The sequence below is a fragment of the Aulonocara sp. 'chitande type north' Nkhata Bay genome, linkage group LG22 (genome assembly GCF_057382095.1).
Source record: "Aulonocara sp. 'chitande type north' Nkhata Bay isolate Kocher_YH1m ecotype deep benthic linkage group LG22, A_spYH_male_GT1.1, whole genome shotgun sequence".
In the NCBI taxonomy this organism is placed as follows: domain Eukaryota; kingdom Metazoa; phylum Chordata; class Actinopteri; order Cichliformes; family Cichlidae; genus Aulonocara; species Aulonocara sp. 'chitande type north' Nkhata Bay.
The window spans coordinates 15,206,487-15,227,118 of record NC_141364.1 but is presented as its reverse complement, the minus strand read 5'-3'; the positions used below and the strand labels follow the sequence as shown (position 1 = coordinate 15,227,118).

The 20,632-nt window shown below is 39.4% G+C and overlaps 1 protein-coding gene across 5 annotated transcripts in view; it reads left to right on the top strand.

Moving 5' to 3' along the window:
* Window positions 1-1,362: 1,362 nt before the first annotated feature.
* Window positions 1,363-20,632, top strand: part of LOC147303858 (myocyte-specific enhancer factor 2D homolog) — a 33,452-nt gene continuing 14,182 nt past the window's right edge. For 4 of the 5 annotated variants that reach the window (XM_086281133.1, XM_086281130.1, XM_086281132.1 and 1 more), the window contains exons 1-7: window positions 1,363-1,551; window positions 10,420-10,770; window positions 14,244-14,447; window positions 15,084-15,221; window positions 18,349-18,565; window positions 19,495-19,551; window positions 20,102-20,283. In XM_086281133.1, coding sequence (XP_086137259.1) covers window positions 10,717-10,770; window positions 14,244-14,447; window positions 15,084-15,221; window positions 18,349-18,565; window positions 19,495-19,551; window positions 20,102-20,283 — 852 coding nt within the window. In that variant the 5' untranslated portion in view covers window positions 1,363-1,551; window positions 10,420-10,716. The remainder of the gene's footprint in view (window positions 1,552-10,419; window positions 10,771-14,243; window positions 14,448-15,083; window positions 15,222-18,348; window positions 18,566-19,494; window positions 19,552-20,101; window positions 20,284-20,632) is intronic. The other variant, XM_086281129.1, reaches the window with a different exon arrangement.

Below are 20,632 nucleotides of genomic sequence, written 5' to 3'. Positions count from 1 at the left end.
TCTATACACTCACTGGACACTTTATTAGGCACACATGGATTCAACAAGGTGCTGGAAACACTCCTCAGAGATTCTGGTCCACAATGATGTGATAGCCTCACACAGCTGCTGCAGATTTGTTGGCTGCATATCCATGATGTGCATCTCCCGTTCCACCACATCCCAGCAGCATATTATGACTGTGGAGACCATTTGAGTACTGTGAACTCATTTTCATGTTCAAGACGCCACTTTGAGATGATCTGAGTTTTGTGACATAGTGTGTTATCTTACTAGAAGCAGCTATCAGAAGATGGGTACATTGTGGCAATGGACTGACAGTCAGCCACATTACTCACGCTGTGGTGTATAAATGATGCTTAATGTGATAATCAGCTGCCTGAACAGGTAGAATGATTTCATACTTTCATAGCAAATTCTGAACCTACTGTCTGAATGTTGCAACAGAAAATTGTCTAACTGTGAATTGCAGCGCAGATTGTAGCCTGTTTTATGTTTTCTGATCATTCTCTGTAAAATCAGGATGTAGTATTCCAGCATTTCATCAGCTTTTGAAATAATCAGAACAGCCCATCTAGCACCAACAGCCACCCCACATTGAAAAAAGTCACTTAAATCACATTTCTTCACCATTGTGATTCAATTTCAGCTTCACCAGGTCATCTTGACCATGTGTACATGTTTAAATGCACACATTTGCTGCCACGTAACTGCCCAATTAGATATCTGTGTTAAGAATCAGTTGAACAGGTGTACCTTATGAAGTGGTCTGTTTTATATATGTATATATCAAATCAAATCAAATCACTTTTATTGTCACATATGTCACATATGTCACATATATTATTGTCACATATATCTCACCGATTTCACCACGTGTCCCTTTATTTACTCTTAAACAATACGTGGACATTTCACCAGTCTGATATCATAGCGTCTGGTATACCGTTAGAAAAGAAGCACTTGAGGTGAAAACAATTTAAGCGGTAATTGCCTCACAACATTCAACATTTCCCACTTTGACAGCCTTCACATGCCGCAGCAGGCGGTTATTCGCCGCTAACAGGGCTGTGTTGATTGCAGACGTGAAAAACAAATGGGCTAGCGGGCTCTCTTATGGAAAGCAGGCAGGGCACAGTGGGGCTACAGTGACATTTTCCTCACATGCAAAATCATGCAAAAGGTAAATACTGAGGCGGAGGGATACCAACACTATTGCAGAACATGGCCGTCACCTCCGTCATGTCCTCTCCCGCAGACCGACCCACTCGTCTGCGATTGGACGAGAAGTTTGCACGTCAGCTCCCAATTGGACGAGCGTCACGTCGATCACGTGCTAATGTCAATGACGTCGATCGTACACTGGGTACGCTGTGTCGCCTGGGTGGATAGTATAGTTACATCAACATTAAAGGGAATAAAATGCCGCGGATTCATGTAAATAGAGACTTCGCTTCAGCGCTCATAATTAATGTTTCTTAATTAACACGGGTCACCTCTGGAGCCGGTAGTGGCAGGCCTATTTTCGGTGTTTATCAGCAATATTTCAGGGTAAGTGGAGTGATACATTTCCTTCCTGCGTCTTTTTTCCTTCACACGGGTGCAGACCTGCTTGCTTTATTATTTAAATACAAAAAAGTAATAAGCGAGACTACTGTGTTATATCACACAGATACCCAGTCTTCACGTGAACATGAAATATCCGTGATATGATTAAAAGTAGTGCGTACTCCAGCTCGCCCTGCCGAGTTATATGGAGAGAGTGAGGAAGGTAATGGCTGTCGGTCGGACTCGTAACTAGAAAATTGTGAAATGGCCTGTGTACAGCAACGTTAGCTCGTCCTTTGCTTTCCATGTTGGCTCCGGTAGTTATGGTGTCCTAAACGGCTGCGTTAGGCTTTTAAAAAGCACGAACCGAGGATCTGACACTAGGTTTTGCCTCCAACATGTCAGATTAGATCCTGTAGGGTACCTGTCTGCCGTCAGTGGGCCTCCTCAGTATCCAGACTCCCATCTGTCATCATGGTTAGACAGTTTGGACTCCTGCACCCACTTTGTTAACAAAAAAGGGGGAAAAAAAATCCACTTTAACCTAATGTGGTCTTCACATACCAGATCTCACACGGTTATTAGTTTAACGCCATTAAGGAGAAAACAGTCCAAGTGCACATAAAGGAGAGCTATTGTTCAAAGCTGTTCACCCTGCTGCTGCATTTTTTTTATTATTATTTTTTAAATTATTTTTTAGCTCTTCACAGGAGCCCGAGGGAAAATATATTTCACTTTCCTGCACTGGTTTACGTGTGTGCAGAACAATGCACATAATATTTAAAAGCGCTAACAATCAGTGGTCACACTACAATGTCCATATTTGTGTGGTCTTTTTTGTTGCGTTGTTTATTAATACTTAAAAGTAATTCCAGTGAAATTGGGGCTCTGATGTGGTTTAGCAGAGAGGCTGGCCCGTGCAGCCATGATTTTTCTGTGCCCTCCTATGGTAGATGCCAGTGCTGCTGGGCTATAAGTAGGCCACTTTGACAGGGTGATCCACCGCTGTGAGGCGTCCCTGCAGATGGATTCATATCAACATCCCTCGGTAGTGCAGCCCCACTGACCATCAGCACAGATTTTACACATAATTTCTCGTTTATCGTGATGTGTACTGTATGCTGTGGATTGAGCACAAAATCCTCATGTTTAAATGTTTCAAAATGTCACCTTATTATTTGGATTGCAAATGCTTCCCAGTCCTGGTCCTCTGCTGGCCTGGCAGCAGGATCAACATGCTGGCAGGCCAAAAACTTTGCTATCTTCAAGTGAAATATCTGATTAAAATGAGGAAAACAACATTGATATAGAAGCGTGTTGCCACCTCGGGGTTAGGATTTAAGCTGACAATGCTGGTAATGGTTGCCAAGTTGAACGGAATGAAATAGTTTCTTCACAACAACAAATCATTAAGATAGCATCGTGCTCTTAGGTTATGAGCACCCTTTGGGCTGTCAGAATGTAAGCTTTTGTCTCCTAGATGTGGTAAAGATGTGACCAAACAAACAGGCAATGGTGGCACATAAAATTAGGCAATATCCATCCAAATCTAGGAATTTTCCAGTTTTAATAATAATACACAGTGATTGCATGCAAGTTTTGTCCTTCTGACCTGGCTGAAATAGTCCATCCATGTAAGGATAGTTTTAATTTGTTTCCCTTTGTGTTTAGTGTGCCTTGAACTGAAAGCTCATTAAAATTGCAATAATTTTCCACTCAAATAACACCTCATCACATTGAATTTATTAAGGCTTGAGGCAGGTCTAAGAAATTTGGATGTTTTTGCTTTAGAAGCATAATTTGCTAGAGTAATGACATTTCTTTATATCTTCTTACGACTTTATTACTTACATGTCTAATGCTTTTTGCTCTTAAACAGTAATATTAGTTGGAAGGTTTTGGAAGGTCAGACATTGACTTGTTTGGTAAAGTTCATTTAATAGGAAGACACAGTGTAACACTGTCCTAATGCACAAGGGTTTAAACTGGCAACATATGCGAGTCCTTAGTAATATTTTTTTGCTTTTAAAATGACAGTGTCTAGTTAAATCTCGTTCAAAAAAAACAGCTTTATTTAAATTGGAAAGCTTGGAGCCCTAAAGCAATTAGGTGGTTAATTGAGGAGTTGAGTTACGAAAAAATGGAGACAGATATGCGAAACACTCCCTGAATTCAGCTCCCTAAATGGTGCTTTTTTTTCTTGGTCCTATATGAAACCTAAAGATGCTACTTTAGAAATTACAAAGAGATTTTTCTCCATTGCCTGAGATTTTCTATGCAGCACCTTAATAATCAATGTGTTGTTGCCTTATGTTGTCAGGTGGATGCAAAGTCACAAACTGTGAGTGTAAATCAATTCTATCCACCTTTTGGCTGTGGGAGATTGAGCCATTAAGGCCATCAAGTACTGAATCCTTGTCTGGGAGCCGGGCAAACCCCATTGCTAGTCACGTTTGAGGCTCCGACCATTTATCTCAGGGGTTTGGCACATTTCATTGGGCAGTGCGTAATCCGCTAAAGGTCACTGTCACTAATTACACTACTCCAAAACAGGCAGATGCCTACCCTGAGCTTGATTGCGCCACCCTTCATTAGGAGACTATTCAAGGGTTGCATAAGCATCACTTGCATGATTCGAATAACATATGTGTGGCTCTTTTTCTTTTTCCTAACCAGAGTGATCAAATGCCTTTCCTCCTACGATGATGAGGCACACCTGGTCCAGCTGAAAGTCATTCATTTGCCACTGTCACAGACTTTTTAAATAGTGTCTTTTAGATCGACTTGCGCCTTTTCTGGCTGATTGGCTTCCTGCGTCTGAGCGAGATTGGTTCGACTGGCTGCAGGGCTCAGTTTTAGCCCAGCGGTGATCTCGTTATCTCAGTGTCCAATCAGTCCTCCGGCCACCTCCTAATTGAGCCATCGCGCCTTAAGGGGGAAGAGGAGGGATGAACGTGTCAATTACAATAATGAGGGGGCAGCCATGCAGAGGGCAGTCGGGGAGAGGAAGGCTAGACAGAAGCCTTGCAGCGTCGCCCCGTTATGGTCAATTCACGACTAATCAAAGATAATATTGTAGCCTGACAGTGCCAAAGTTAGCAGAGTCAGTAGGGAAGAGCATTTTTTAAAATCATTTTCCCCTCTAGCTGTGGGATATTTCTACATGTCGTGTTGTGGTAATTGTTAGAGCTGCTGAGTGATCCATTAACACTGCTGTGGATATAGATTTAATATACGGAAAGCTCGGTCTAAGCACAGCTCAAAGCACCTAATGCTCATGCATCTGTATGTGTCAAGTAGCTTTTTGGGCTCGAGGGTTATTGGATTAGTTGTTAGCCTGTATTTAAAAAGGTCCTTCATAAAATGTTGTTTAATAAAGGACACCAATATTAGCAGTAATAGTAATATTATTATTACTGCAGGCTTTGTGAGCAGAGGACTCGTGCAAAAACATGACATTTTGAGCACTTTTTATGACTTGACAACGATGATGATGCTGACGCTATTAAAGACTAGTAGGTACACTCATGAACGGATTCACAGCTAATAAGATGAACCTGTGTGTCGATATGGCAGCCACTACTGCTGTTTATACACATAAGGTACTTGGAAAGATTTAGCTCATTAGCAGCTTAATCAATCAGCCCATTAATTGATTGGTAATTACTCTGTGTTTTCCCAGCTTCACAAAGCTGCAGATTTTTGGTGTTGCTGTAAAAGACTTTAAAAGCTCAGATGGTCACGCAAAGCATGATGATATGAAGATGTCACATTGGAGGCTGATGTGTCACATTGGTTTGATTGTTATAGAAGTGTTAATTTCCTGTTTTTATATGTGGATTTTCCATATATTGCTGTAAGTTGCTGTTATCATTTCCATTGCATCAAATAATTACTTTTTTTTTGTCACTACGGGTCTTTTTTAGTATTGGTGCATAACGAACAATAGAATCTATTGAGCGATACACTTAAACAAACCATCATTATTCAGTTGGTAATGCTAGTGTTGTGAAGGGGGTTGTATTTTAACTCAGACCACAATCTGTAACACAACCGGACAACATAGTTTTTGCTGTCTAAACCTAACCAGTGAGTGAAAGCAAAAGTAAAAAGCGAGCGCAAACAAGATGATCATCAAGTGAAAACAAAGCACAAAAGTCAAACATCTAAAATTTTGTAGCTGAGAGTGTGTTAAAACCAAGGATGCTGTTTCTGATATCTTTATCTATGAGGAATCTGCATTATATCGAGTAACAAAAAAACACTTACACTTCCGTATAAGCCAGAATTTAAAAGTGATTGGAATCGTTTTTATGCGAGCTGACACGGGTACGGGGGCACGTCACAGCCCGCTGTGACTAAATGAATGTAAGTGATAGTGAAAATACACTGTATGGCCACACCTGACCCGCTCAGTGAGATTATTATTTTCATCTCCAGAGAAAATTGGTTGGCTGGCGAGCAGAAAAGTCATAATGGATAAATTGAGGAAAAGAAATGATAGCAGCTGCTGTGGGTTCAGGTGGCGGTAGAAGAAATTCAAAGTTGACCGAACAAAGTAAAAAAAAGACCAGTTTAATTATTTACACGATCAGGACGTCTTGTATGAATTCATAGGTGCAGCTCTGGTTTGAGTTTTCACCAGTTAATTCTCAGTCTGGACATTTGTTAAAATGTGGGTTATTTTTTTTGGGAAGCCCCATGTGCACTCCAGTGGCGTTTTCATTTTTTCCGTCTGGCCTAACAACAGTCCCACAGGAAAGCTCGGATGCGGAGGGTCAAGACTGGAGGGAAAACTTAACACAATTGCCACAGAGCCGAGCCCACATGTAGGAAAGAGAATGGGGTTTAGGTAATGTGTTTAGTAGGGCTGCTCGATTATGGCAAAAATGATAATCACGATTATTTTCACTGAAATTGAGATCTCGATTATTTGACGATATTTATTTAACCCTTTAAGACCTACTATAGAACCAAGTCCGCCAGAGCTTATATTATTTTTTTACATGTTGTAGTGCCATTTATGGGAGCATTTCAAGTTGCTATACAACTGTTATAGCCCATATTTTAATAATATGTATGAATTAAGTCCATAGTAACTACATTAATTGCAAAAAAGTGCAATAAACTACAAAAAAAAATTGAAAATAGTTTTTGTTTGTTTTTTTACATATATTTCTACTTGGAGAAATTTAAGAGGTTTATCCCTCAAAACTTTAAATACAAAAAAGTTGCAAAAAATAGTTTACAACAACAGGAAACTTATTTTGAGTGTGTTCATAGTTTTATTTTGGAGATACACCAATTTTTATATACTGCAGGAAAAACAAAAAAACAATCCTATGATGCAAATTTTCAAAGAAAACAGCATCAAAATAAACTATTTCCAGCAGTGCAATTCGAGTTCTAAGCATCCCAGAAACTATTCAGAAAAGTCGAACATGACCAGTATAGGCCTTTAAGGCCTACAAGAAAAAAAAACTACATTTCCGCGAAAATGACGTCACTTCCGGTTTCGGCCAGGAAATGGCGGACATGTGATAGTTCGCGCTGACGCCTGTTTCACTGTGGGAAGTGTTACGAACAGCTGATCGGATCAGCGAAGCGTGTTTCTGGAATATTATGTTTTTGTTCCTACAAGCGCTTTTTATGCAGTTTTTGCAAAGCTTTATGTGGAAGGAAACCGTGACCGAGGACAAGCTGATGGTATGAGATGTAAGTACAACTCCTCCGGTTTCATATGCAAAACAAATTATTGCGCTAGCTTACATGGTCCAGGTTCTACAGGGATTTAAAAATAGTTACACAAAACGGAGCGTGCTGCTCTGACCGCTTTAAAGGGTTAACAATGACTTTAAAAAATAATATAATATAGTGTGCAACACCACTGAAGTTTTTTTTTTTTTTTACCTCTCTTTTCAACCAACGGCAGTCACTCTCCTCTCCAAATAACTTCTGCTTAGCTTTCCGAGCTTCCCTCGGGTCCTCTTAATCAGCGGTCTCCAACCTTTTTTGCACCACGGACCGGTTTATGCCCGACAATATTTTCACGGACCGGCCTTTAAGGTGTCGCGGATAAACGAGGGAGGGGCCAATAATCGGCTCAGTCATTTTTAATGATCGTTGAAAGCCCAGATCGTAATCGTGATTAAAATTCGATTAATTGAGCAGCCCTAGTGTTTAGTAAAATGTGAGCTGAAGATAAAATTGGTTGAGGAAAGAAAAGTAGTTTTGCTGTGAATTTTCAGGCCAGTAAGGAGATTAGAACAGGTTAGTTTTGGGGTCCATTTCACAGGTGTGATGAAATCTGTTTAACATATTTTTTATTACATAAAAACATAGATTTTAAAATAACAGAGATTGCTGGAACTCGGTCCATTGACTGTCTGTTGTTGTCAGTAAGATCACAAAGAAAAGCAACACTTTCTGAAATACCAGGATTTTCTGTCCTTCCACTAATTAATAGACAAAACAAATTTTCCTTTCAGCTCAGGGTAGCGCTTGATTTAATGTACCACACCAGGCAGCTCCCATAAATGCAAAGCATCAGCATTGCACCTGACTGAGTTTAATGAAATGTTCTTGCTAAAACTGTGATTAATGAATGATTAATTGTGCATCCCGAATGTAATATAGATTAATTAAAAGCTCTCGCTGCAGATAGGATAAGTGCACCTGTGCAGTATGTGACTCTTAATGACTTTTAACTCATTATCATGCAAAGTAAAAGTGGCCAACTGCTTATGTATTTGTAAATACATAAGCAGTTAAATATTTGTAAGTACTGCAGCTGTTATAAGATCGACCCTTTAACAAAGCTCATTACCCCGGGTGTCCCAAGTACAATCACAAAGTGCCAAGTCACTTCATTCTCAAATCTATGTTTTTCCCAAGTAGCAGATTAGAGCTACAGTGGAGTTGTTAAGGATTTCTGCCAAAAATGTGTTTTTAAACGTGTGTGTGAAAGAAAAACTAAAATAAAGTTTTCAGAGGCTTGTAAACCATCCAGTAAATGTCTTCATTAGCCGATAATAAGCCCAAAGGCCTGCTCTTCAAACTAAAATTACTTTGATTATTTCCATGGTGTCACTGAGTAACCCCGAAGGGCTGAATCCTGGAGAAAATCATACTGACAATTATCTTGACTGATGTCACGTTTACGTTTTTAGTCCTTTGGAGGACTGCATTAAATTTGTTTTAAGAATGAATGAATTTATTCTATTAACCACAGTTTAATAGATTTTAAAATATTAACCACAGGTTCCTTAGTGTTCTGTTTTGTTATGCACTTATAAACCACGAGTCACTACGGGTGACCTTTTGATAAATGTAACAGTAATAACTTCATGGATTTTGGGGCTTTCAGTGGTTTCAGTGGAAATTAAAAGCCATTTGCAGGCTGCTGGTAGTCATAATGTTGAATTGGTTGCAAAGAGGTATACAGTGCTGCACCAAAAACCTCCTTGCAAATGCTTTGATCACCTGTAGTTTGCGTGGGAAATGCTTACTCGTCAGCTTTTATTTTGAAGGCTAATGCTTATCATTTTGGGCTTGCGCTGCTGTTTTTCAAGTTTCACTACCGCTCCGTGAGTAGTTAACAAATGTTTTTGGACAAGTTTGCAAACTAAGGGTGACCATGGCAACGTGCTATTGACCAAAGCAACCAAAAGGAAGTTTTTGGTGCAACACTATATACCTCTTTGCAACCAATTTCACAATGAGGCTGCCAGCAACACTCTCTAACTGGTTGAGGAATAATCATTTTTTGGCCCTAATAACTAGAGGTCACCAAGGGGTCACTAATCAGTCTATAGGCTGTGTGACTTGGGTTAACTCTTTGGAAGTAGAAAATCTGTGATTTGGTCTAATCAGTCAAAATTTTATTTATTTATTTTTTGGGGGAAATCGTGAGCTCTGCCTCCAGGTCCAAGGGAAGAAGGACCATCCAGCTTATTATTGATCAGCGCACAGCTCAAAAGCCGGCATCCATTGTGGCTGGAGGTTTTAGTGCATATTGCATGGGTAACTTGAACACTTGAACTGCTGCAGAGAGCATCATTTTTCAGGGAGGACCTTGCCTATATTAGCAAAATAATGTGATTGCCAAACTGGCTCGCGTTAATTCAGACCATAGAAAACATTAGTTGAATTATAAAGAACCAAAAATAGAGCAAAGCCTATATGTAGCACAATTTTGCCTTCAACATAACAGCGTGAAATTTGTAACCTTTAAGATAGTACTAACACGTTTAATATGTCATTGATTAAATATGAAGTTTAAATGATTTACAAATGAGCTCTTTCTGCTTTGGAACTGGGGGATGGACATATTTTTTGCTTTAGTGCTTGCTTATATTCACAAATTTTGATTGCAATGACTAAAATAAATCCCTTTCTCATTTTGACCTGCTGAAGTGAGTGTAAACAAAACACAAAACATCCGGCCTATCTTAGACCTGATCTGTTAGCTGTTACTTAACACTAAGGATGACAAAAAATCCAAATCTCATCATCAAATTCAATCTCTGGGAACATTTTCTGAGCTTGAACGCCTTTTCATATTTTTAATGCGTTGCCTGAAGAGATTGAGACAATGGCAGCCGATGAATTTAACCCATCGCGGTGGTGTCGTGTGTCGCTTGGTGCCCCCTGGCCTCATAATCAGACAGCATTGTTTCCTCAGTTGTTTTCAGGTTAATTACAGTTGAACAAGTGGGGTTAGTCATTATTTTTTTCACACAAGTGAATGATAACTTACTGATTTCTGATTGCATGATTCCCACCATTAGATATCCATTGTTTTCCTTTCCTCTGTTTGTGTCATACATAAAGAACCTTCCAGTAAAGTCTTTGTCTCTTTACTTTTCACAGGAGAGGAGTGTCGTCATCCTCACCACAGCAGCTGGGGGGTAAGTTTGTCACTTTAGTCCCCGTTGAACAAATGACGAACTGAGAACCATCTCAACCTCAAGCGTCTCCGCAGCACCTGCTCGTTGAAGGAGTCGACCACGTTGCCTCGCCACACTGGACAGAGAAATGTGTCTGTGCGTGTCCTCGAGTGCATGACCGCATCTCAGTGTTTTGTGGCTGCACTTCCTCTCTCACCTTCCGAGAGGCTCTTCTGCACTTGACTGACTGCAACATTTGTCTTCATCACAACAAAGCATCATGGGTAGGAAAAAGATTCAGATCCAAAGGATCACCGATGAAAGGAACAAGCAGGTGAGGCTTAATTATTTATTTGGTTGCTCGTTTAATCTGCTGAAATGAGTCATTGAAGAGACTGCAGATTGAACCTCGGTGCATTTGTCTGTATGTAACACTGTGATACATATCCGATTTTTAAAGCACGCAGCTCCAGCTTGAGCATTAACCTCCAGAGTTAAGGCGTTATTTCAAAATAAGGTTCTCGTTTTTGTTACTTTTGGCTCTGACTCTGCATGTGCTGAGATTTGCGCCTGATCTACAAATTCAAATGTCATATTAAAAGCTTACTTTTCTGCTAAATCCATTAAGAAGGAGGACACTTTTTTCCATATAAATGGAGCAGAGCTGTCAGCCAGTTAATTAAGAGCTTTAATCACCCGTGTGGTCAGGAGTTATGTGCAATTTTCTTAGTTCTCATGGTTCTAATTGTGACTGCTTTTCTTACTTGCGTCCTTTGTTTTTTCTCAGCAACACATCGTGTTTGCTTCGTACGCTTCAGTGCACTTTATCAGTGACATTTGGCGCTTGTTGCCTGTCCCTGCTTTGGTTAGTATGATGATATGTAAAACATGTAAAAAGGGAGATCTGTATGAAAAGAGGAAGGGAAAAAATGAGCAATTTCTGAAAAATTTGTTTATTAAAAGTCTCTTCAAAAGCTGTTCTGGAGCTTTTGATCACATGACGTGACTTTCATCAGCTGAGGCAGTTTTTCTTGTAATCATAAAGTGACATCTCAGCCAAATTTGCTTAAAAGTTCAGATAAAAAAAACCAAACATAGTTTAATCAATGAGTTAATAAAACATAGTGTAACCAGTGATAAGCTCACTTACAAGTAAAGTGTGCACATGGTTGCAGATTACTACATTTTTTTATTATAGGTAAAGCAAACGCACCGGGTCACCCCATTTTTGTTTCCTTTGAAAAATCACTTGTGAAGTGTTCTAAAATACAGCCAATATTAATTTTAATGGTTGACTCAAAAGACGAGAGCCCAGTGAGGCTTTATTTAGAAATCCATCTGTTTTAGGTATTATACAATACTGTTTTATAATAGTGTTTTATTCTGTGAGCTGTTTAATCCAAAAATGGTGTTCTCCGGACAGTACTTTGTGAGGACTGATCTGATCTTAAACAAAAAAAACTCCATGTTTTATTGCCAAAAGTGGTGAACGTTGTGTGGTCATAGAAAGGTTCAGCATGCGAAACAAAAAGAAACCAAAAACTTGCATATTATAACATGATTAGAGCTGTTTACTGCTAGTAGGCGCTGGGACAGTTTTACAGGGTCAACATAGCTGTCTAGATGTCACAGATTTCAAATGGCAGTAAGGTCATGATTTTGGGCTGGCCCCACACAGCTTTGTGATGTTGTTTGGCGTCCACATTCAAGTCCTGCAATGAAAGGTCTCAAGTACTAAATCAGGCTGTACCCCAAAATCTGCCTTTTCAGCTCCATTTGCTTCCTTTCTCTTCTCACTGCATGAGGCTGCCACTCCACTTCACAGTAATGATGGTGCTGGATGAGTGATGAGGTGATTCCTGCCAAACAGAATGCTTTGTATGACAACTGAAAACTTCAGTTTTGTTTTCATCACACCACAGAATATTTTGCCTCATGCTCTCAGGCCTCCACGTGCTTTTTTTTTTTTTTCCTTTGGCAATCTTCAAGCTCATTTTTTCCACAACTGATGCCTCCAAGACATTTTGCTCGAAGACCAAATTTAAAAATCGCTGCATTGATTTGTCTTTTCAGAAGATCGTTTCTGCCAGGTCGGACGGTAGCTGTAATTTGAATTCTGTACTTTTAATTTCTTCTCTCTTTAATCTACAAAAATGTTTGACGTTCTCATGCCCTCCAGCCCAGACTTTGTGGACATAACAGACCCTGAAACCTTTTCAGATAATGTGTGACAATGGAGAGGCCAATTTCAGAGGCTGGAATTGGCCAAGGCCAGGGCTAGCCATAGAGTGTAAAAACGATGGACTGATCTGAAATGTGAAGGCAAAACCCAAGTGCCTTAAACCTGGATTCTTTTTAGCGGCCAGCAGGGGGGGTGACTCCTGGTTGGAAAAAGATGGGAAAATAGGTTTAGTTTCCCGTTGCTCTGAGATGACTTTATGGCCTAAGACGCTGTTTTCAGGTCATGTTAAAAAGAACAGAGCTGTTTTTGTTAATTCTGGTTAATATCGGAGTTATCCAGAATGTCAGTCTGATCCACCCCTTGCTTGTCACTTCCTGCTGTCTGTTGGTGTTGCAGCTGCCGGCTACTGTTGCCTGCGTCGGCAAACCTGTCAGGCAAAATGGCCACGCCTTTAACTTTAGGTCATAACAAAATCTAAAAGGATGGGAGGGGGGGTCCAAAAAGAAAGAAAATCTGTTAATATAATGTAAAAAATTACAAACAAGCTTTACAGTTTTAAAACAGGCGTCTGTGGGGATTGTCCTGCTTTTGGAGCCTTTCTAAAGGGGCCACTAGAGGAACTGTAGTTATTAGTACTTAACTTCAGCTCTGTAGGTTACCTCCGGGTTAGGTAAAGCTACTTTCACCTGCTCCCTTGTCACATTTAAACACCACATCTCTTCACATCTCTTTTTTAGCAGAGTTTGATCCAGATGCCCTTCCTGATGCAAAAGGGGATTTTTTTTTTTTTGTCTCGTGCTGGAGTTGAATTAGTGACCTTTCTAAATACAGATATTAAATATAAAACAGGTCACCATGAAGCACAGAAATGACTGAGCATTCAGTTGCACAATCTATGCATCTCAACACTGACCGACTGATTCACAGTCAGTTGGGAAACAAATAAAAAAATAACACAATATAGGAAAAAGTTTATGACCTGCAGTATTTATGCCAAAGTGTGCATCTCTAGTTCAACTTAGACCACATCTAATTATAGCAGAAGCAGTGAATAAATGTTAGGCTAAAAATATCAACAAATATCAAAACTGTTTGTAAATATATATATATATATATATATATATATATATATATATACACACACACACACACACACACATATCAGGGAAAAATGATTATTGACTGTTTATTGTTAGCAACCAGAGTGTCTGAAGGCTATTTATTGTGATGATAAAGGGCCACAAAAACAAGGATGCTTCAGTATCGATGCTGAAAACTGACTCACTATGCTTCATTGATGCCTCTTTATTTATGATGTTATTGCTATTGTTGTCACTTGTACACTGTTATTTGTGTGTGCTTTTACCTAATGTGTCTATCTGCTGTGTGAAATATGTGTTTGTGTTACAGGCAGTTGAAATAGTCATAGACTTACTTTGTCTTTGTAAAGATTTCATTTTATTTTGCAGGCCTAGACCTGTTTGCGTGTGGTGCACAGAAGACCTGTGTAAAGGTCTTTTATAGGAGTTACAGCGTTAATAGTGCTTTAACCCTGAGAAACCGCTGGGATTTTTTTACCCTGCCCTCTGCTGTTTTTACAAATCCTTTCTTCTGTTTTCTTTCAGGTGACATTCACAAAGCGAAAGTTTGGTTTGATGAAGAAAGCCTACGAGCTGAGTGTATTGTGTGACTGCGAGATTGCCCTGATCATCTTCAACCATGCGAACAAGCTGTTCCAGTATGCCAGTACTGACATGGACAAGGTCCTGCTCAAATACACAGAGTACAATGAGCCGCATGAGAGCCGGACCAATGCCGATATCATTGAGGTTAGTCGATGCATCCTCACCATTTGTGCAGAAGTGAGTAAGCTAAGGCCTTGATTAGATTTTAAATAATATGGAAACTGTCAGGGCTGAACTGTTGCACCAACTCTTAAAACATAAAGAGCTGTATAATGCTGGCAATATCCCATTTAATCTGTTAAATATGTAGCCATATGCTGCACAAGTGATTTGGTTTTTTTTGGTCTTTTAGCTGTATTGTCATCATTTCACCAGATTTTGATTTATTTGCTGTTTGCTTTTGTGTTTTTGATGTGACAAAACCAACAAGATTAAAAGCTTGGGCTTCTTGAAAAAGGCTTTGTGACTGTTGTTTTAATGCAGTCTCTGAAGAAAGAATTTGAAGTGTTATCTTTGTGTGATCAGAGGCAATGTAACCGGCGCACCTCAGTGTCATTGTCTCACGTCACTGCCTTCATTCAGGGGTGTTATAGAGAAAGTAGTTATAATTAATGGGAATTGTGTTTCTGACTTCACAACCGTGATCAAATAATTTTCAGTGGCAGCTGATTCTCTTCCACCTACATTTTCTGAAACACTTTAAATGATAAACTCATGATTCATACTATGATTGCAGTATCATGTCTTCTCACTTCTAAAGCCCAGTTTTTACATTTACAGACTTTGAGAAAGAAAGGCTTCAACGGCTGTGACAGCCCAGAGCCAGACGGCGAAGACTCGATCGACCAAAGTCCCCTTAATGATGACAAATACCGGAAAACCACAGAGGACCTGGATGTTCTCTTCAAACGCTACGGAGTAAGTTTTGTAAACTTCACACTTAAGTCTTCTCTTAATTCATGCAGCATTTTTTTTATATTGCACTTTGTTCTGCTTATTGGTCAAACACTTGTCTGTTGTTGTTGTTCTGCTTTGTCTTAAGTACTGACAGGAAACTGCTACTGGTAGGAAGTTCCTCTAACGAGTTGTGTTACACTTTACTGTGACCTTTATAAAAAAAATGCAGATTGCTTGATTCGTGTTAGAGATGGTGGTATTATTAAGAGCTTTTGTTTGGGGGGGGGTTTGGTCATTGTTTTGAAGGCAGTAAACGAGTTAGTCTAACTCATATTATTCACAAGCGAGGGCTAAAACTCAACATCTGTAAAACCACTGCTTTTTGGTTTTTCTGGCCATGCATGCCTTCAGTTCTCTGTATTTTTCTGTTGTATGCTGATGATACTCACCTATATTTTGTGCTTAAAGACTCCAATTAAATAATTGTGCTTTTTACAATAATACCATGTTCATTTATAGTCAATAGATGGGAGTTAAGATCATAACATTTGTACACTGTATCAGCTGCACGCCAGGAAATTTGCACACAAAGGGCATTTTGAAGACAAAAGAAAGCAGATAGCACTTCATGTCTTTTATTTAAATGACAAAAGATTACTTGCATCAACATGGCTGCTATTGTTGTATGATTTTTAATTGACCACAGATGCATCAGTGGAAGCAAAACAGGTAATGAAAAGTTGCAGTAATAACTGTAAATCATTCAGGAACCTTGTGTCATTGCATATTTTCAGGTCCACCAGCTTCATATGAGGGAGTTGATGGTGTTCACTGAGTAGTCTGCTAAAAACTGAGAGAGTGGCATAGCACTGCTATCTATAAACTGAGACGTCTGTTTATTACCATCAGTAGTAAACTTTGTGAGAGTTCTTAAAATAAACTTTAAGGCTTCACTGGGTGCCACTTGTTCCTTTCTTTCTCTACCTTGGCACCCACCATTCACCTTACTGCATTTACCCCCATTACTCTACTGGATTTGAACAAATTTGTGTCAGACATAAATACAACACCGTGTAAGGTGGAAGTTCACATGTTGCTTCATAAGCTGTTCAGGCAGGGTTTTGATGTTATAGCCTCATGGATCGTTAACGCTTTCTCCCCATAAAGATGACATTTGATGAGCTCCCCTGTACCCGTAATAATGTGTTTGACAGCTCAGTATTTATCAATGAACATGTGGTTTGATGACATTAGAATAGTTTCCAGTGGTAGCTGTATAGGCAGAGCTCACTCTCACTATAACGTCTGATGCAAACACAGTCATTTCGTTCTATAAGAAGCCCTCAGATATGAAACCACTCAGTTCAGAAAAGAGCTTCAAAGGTTACTCCTAGTCAGCTTTCAAGGGGTAAAGAGTTAAAGAAAACTGATTAATACCCACCATAACTGCATAAATACCTTCCTATTTCCAAATGACCTCTGCTTTCAAAAATTCTTGAAAAAGTGGTTAGTAGGCAGCTCTTAGGGGTAATAAAAGGCAATAATTTCAGTCTGGTCTTAGAAAAAAAGTACAGAAACCACTTTACGTAAAGTTTTTAAGGACATTTTAATGAGCACAGATTCAGGCAACATTACAGTTTGTATTTTACATTTGGTACAGCTAGAGTCACTGTGGACAGTTTTACCTTGTTTACTGCACCCTCATGCCATATTGGGTCCCACAGGGCTCAATCCTTGGACCTATTTTCTTTAGTTTGTGTCTGTCTTACCTCTGTAATGCTGATTATTGACATTCGCTTGTCTTATTTAGTAGAAAAACACAAACATGTAGCTTGCCTGCATTCCTGCCTTGGTGCCATTAAGGACTGGATGACTTCTAATTTTTTAAAACCAAACTGTTATTGGTACTGAACATCTTACTAATAGTGTCATTCCCCGTTTTGGACAACTAATAACTGACCCAAAGCAAACTACTCATTTTTTTTTTTTTCAAGCTTCTCAGTTTCAACTGTTATTTCAAATCTCTCAGCCCAGTCTTTATATGGGTTAGTATATTACAAAGATCAGATCAGGACTTCTGAATAATACAGCTGAACACCTTATCCACTCTCTGATTTTCTGCTGATTAGATTATTGCAAGTCATTGTATATATTCTTAAATGATGCAGCACTTTTGCATCTACACTTGGTACAAGACTACTCACAAACACTTTGCGCTGCAAATGCATGACTCCAGTCCTCACAAAATTTCTTTGGCCTCCCATTCAGTGCAAAATTCAAATTAAGATTTTACTGATTACTGTTAATAGAAAGGGGGACTGCATTCAGTTTTAGCCCAACAAACTTCCTCTTAAAGTTAGCTCAGCACGATCAGTTCCTCGTTTTAAAAAAACTTTTAAAAGCCCACACTTGTATATTGGCTTTTATATCGTGGTTTTAATGTCATTTTATCTATTTATAATTTTCTAATGCTACTTTTTTGTGAAAGTGAAAGAAATAAAGGTTGTTATTCTGATGTTCATCAAACAGAGAGCAATGACAGGTTTATATTTGCATTTTTTTTTACTCTTTAATAATTATATTTTGACTTGTTTTTCTTTACTTTTTAACTTACAATAATAACTTAAACAATAACTTAAAATAATATTTTATAACATTGAAGGACCCACACAAGCCAGTGTGGGTCCTTCAATATTAAAACTTCTCCACTTCACAATATGTCATACGGCAACGGTTTTCAGTCGTGCTTCTTCCACAATGGTGAAATAAGGAAATGCCTGTAGACCCATATTCATATATTATGTGCACCTATTTGGAGCATGACAATACGTCTTAATTTTACCGTATTATAATAAAAAATAGGTATTACAGTGCCTAATTTTTCTTTGAAATTAGATTTGATCTTTTACAAATGAGATGACTAAAACTCTGGAGACAGTTTTTTCCATTACATGCTTTTATATTTGTAAACGATCGTGTAGTTTGTTAGTTGAAGCTGTAAAGTACACAACCTGCCAGTTTTACCACATTTTTTTTAATTCCAAAAAAGTAGCGTGAGGCTAAATCTAGGTAATGTTCTGATTGTTACCGAAGTAGTGCGGTAATGTCGCGCAGTGGGACTAAAAGTGACGTTTTCTTAATTTCGCAGCAGTCAACAGCTCCGCCTCAGACGTTCTCCATGCCGGTCACCGTCCAGGCGTCCAATCAAAGCACACTGCAGTTCAGCAACCCTGGCAGCGCACTGGTAACTACCTCCTATGTAACATCATCATCGCTCACGGATACCCACCTCCTGTCGCCACAGCAACCGGCTCTTCAGAGAAATACGGTGTCTCCTGGGTTGCCACAGCGACCAGCCAGTGCAGGTGAGCGAGATGAGGAATGGCCTGTAGACCAGCAAAAGACAGTAAACAGTCTTCAGCGCAGGGATTTTTCTACTTTTACACGAACATGACTTTTTTAAGTTGCTCATGTTTTTTCAGTGTGTTTGATCTAAAACAAAAGAAGTTGTTTAAAAAAAGAAAGATGACAAAAAATTATCCATGTTTGTACCCCCATAGGATTCATTTTGAATTCTTTGTAAACACAAGTAAACGTTGGCCTTTATTAGTTAATAGCAGAGATAATTACAAAATCAAGCAAGGCGACACTGTCAGGTAATCAGAGACTATAGCAGACACTGGAAGCATGCAGCTCCATATCATTATGCATAATAAGCTGCTTCATTCCTCGGGGAGAAATGCATGCCGCTCTCCTCTGGACTAATTTGCTCTGTGTGACATTCGCTACACTTCACTTACACTTTTTTTTTTTCACGTTTATATTAAATTTTAGTTGATTAGTTGATGCATGCAGGGGAGACCTGGAGTTAATATTTATTTAGATTATACTCAATTTAAAGTCCTTTTTTTGGATATACTCATACAGTTTGTGTAATGAAATGCATGGTGACATAATGCATGTGCAGCACTGGCTGGAGCTGAAACCTGAGGAGGGAATGAACAACTGTGTATAAGTCAATATTTAAGATAAAACAAAGAAACAAATAGAGTGCATATAGTATACAGTGTATGCATGAGCTGGGGTCTTTTTCAAAGTACAAAAGATTAAAATGTCCACTGTGGTAAAATGTTATGTGAGAACAAAAGGCAGTTCTCTCATATTTTGAGGCTTTTGTTGCATTAGAAATCACTGAGAACTCCATGTATTACCTTTTCTTCCACTGCCGAACCTTAAAGTGATGTTCTTGTTCTTAAGTCCCAACATTTCTATTAATTTAAGCTTTTATCAATAGGCGCTCTTCTTGGAGGCGACTTGAATAATTCAAATGGAGGATGTCCAAGTCCAGTCCGTGAGTATTAAAATATCTGAGCGCTATCTTCCACTTATTTGTTGTTTTTCACCACAGATCGTCCTTCTGTTATCCGGTCTGTATTGGGAGTATTCGTTCCTGCTCTCCTCCTCTGCACCGTCTGTGATTGTATCTCACAGGGATCAGGGGAAGCCACCAGTAACAACAGAAATGCATGGGATTCCCAGCACTTCCTGCGGGGAATGCAGTCAGCCTGGCACATGCCTTAGTTCTTTATTTCAAGCCTGCACCAGGAAAACGTTTTCATTTACTTACTTTATATTGGATTTCTAGATTAAAAATGTCCAATCTTTTATTTATTAGTACTAGAGCACATTTGCCTCAACATATCCAATAATCTGTAACATTAGAGGGCTTTTACTCCTTGGTTCTGTTTGCACGTCTTTGAAAAACTGTTTAACAAAGAAACCTTTGGGAGGATTATGTAAGCCATCGTTGAGGGGGCACACCGTCTGTACCCCGCCGTCTGCTTTCACCTGTTTGATTTTCCTATTGATTTCTGTCCATTCACACCTCCGTCTCCCCGCAGCTAATGGATACACCAGTGCCAGGGCCTCCCCAGGCCTCCTCACCGTTTCCAACGGCAACAGTCTGGGGAAACTAGTTCCGGCCAAGTCTCCACCCCCACCTCCGAGCCCCCAGATGGTCAACAGCCGCAAGCCAGACCTCCGAGTCATCACCTCACAGGGCGGAAAGAGCCTCATGCAGATGGTGAGCTTAACTAAGCCGAACTTGTGTTGTCTGGGTCGGTTTCTTTAACGCTTCGATCCTTTAACGAGCAGCATAACACCTCCTGCCTTCACTAAAGTTACCCGCGATGTTGAAGCAAAGACAAACGATGAATCTGAAGGATTATTTCAGGACCACGGGAGGATTATTTTCATTTCTTATCTCAGGAAAGTTTTGTGAGTGAGATGGAAAACCATACAAAACTCTGGGAATTCATATTGATGTGTTGAATGAAATTCAAGAATTACACAGAAGATAAACAGTCTGTTATAGAGGAATGCTTGCCATCAGTTTTGTGCTTTAGTAAAGACCTGGGGGAAGAGTTTTTGTG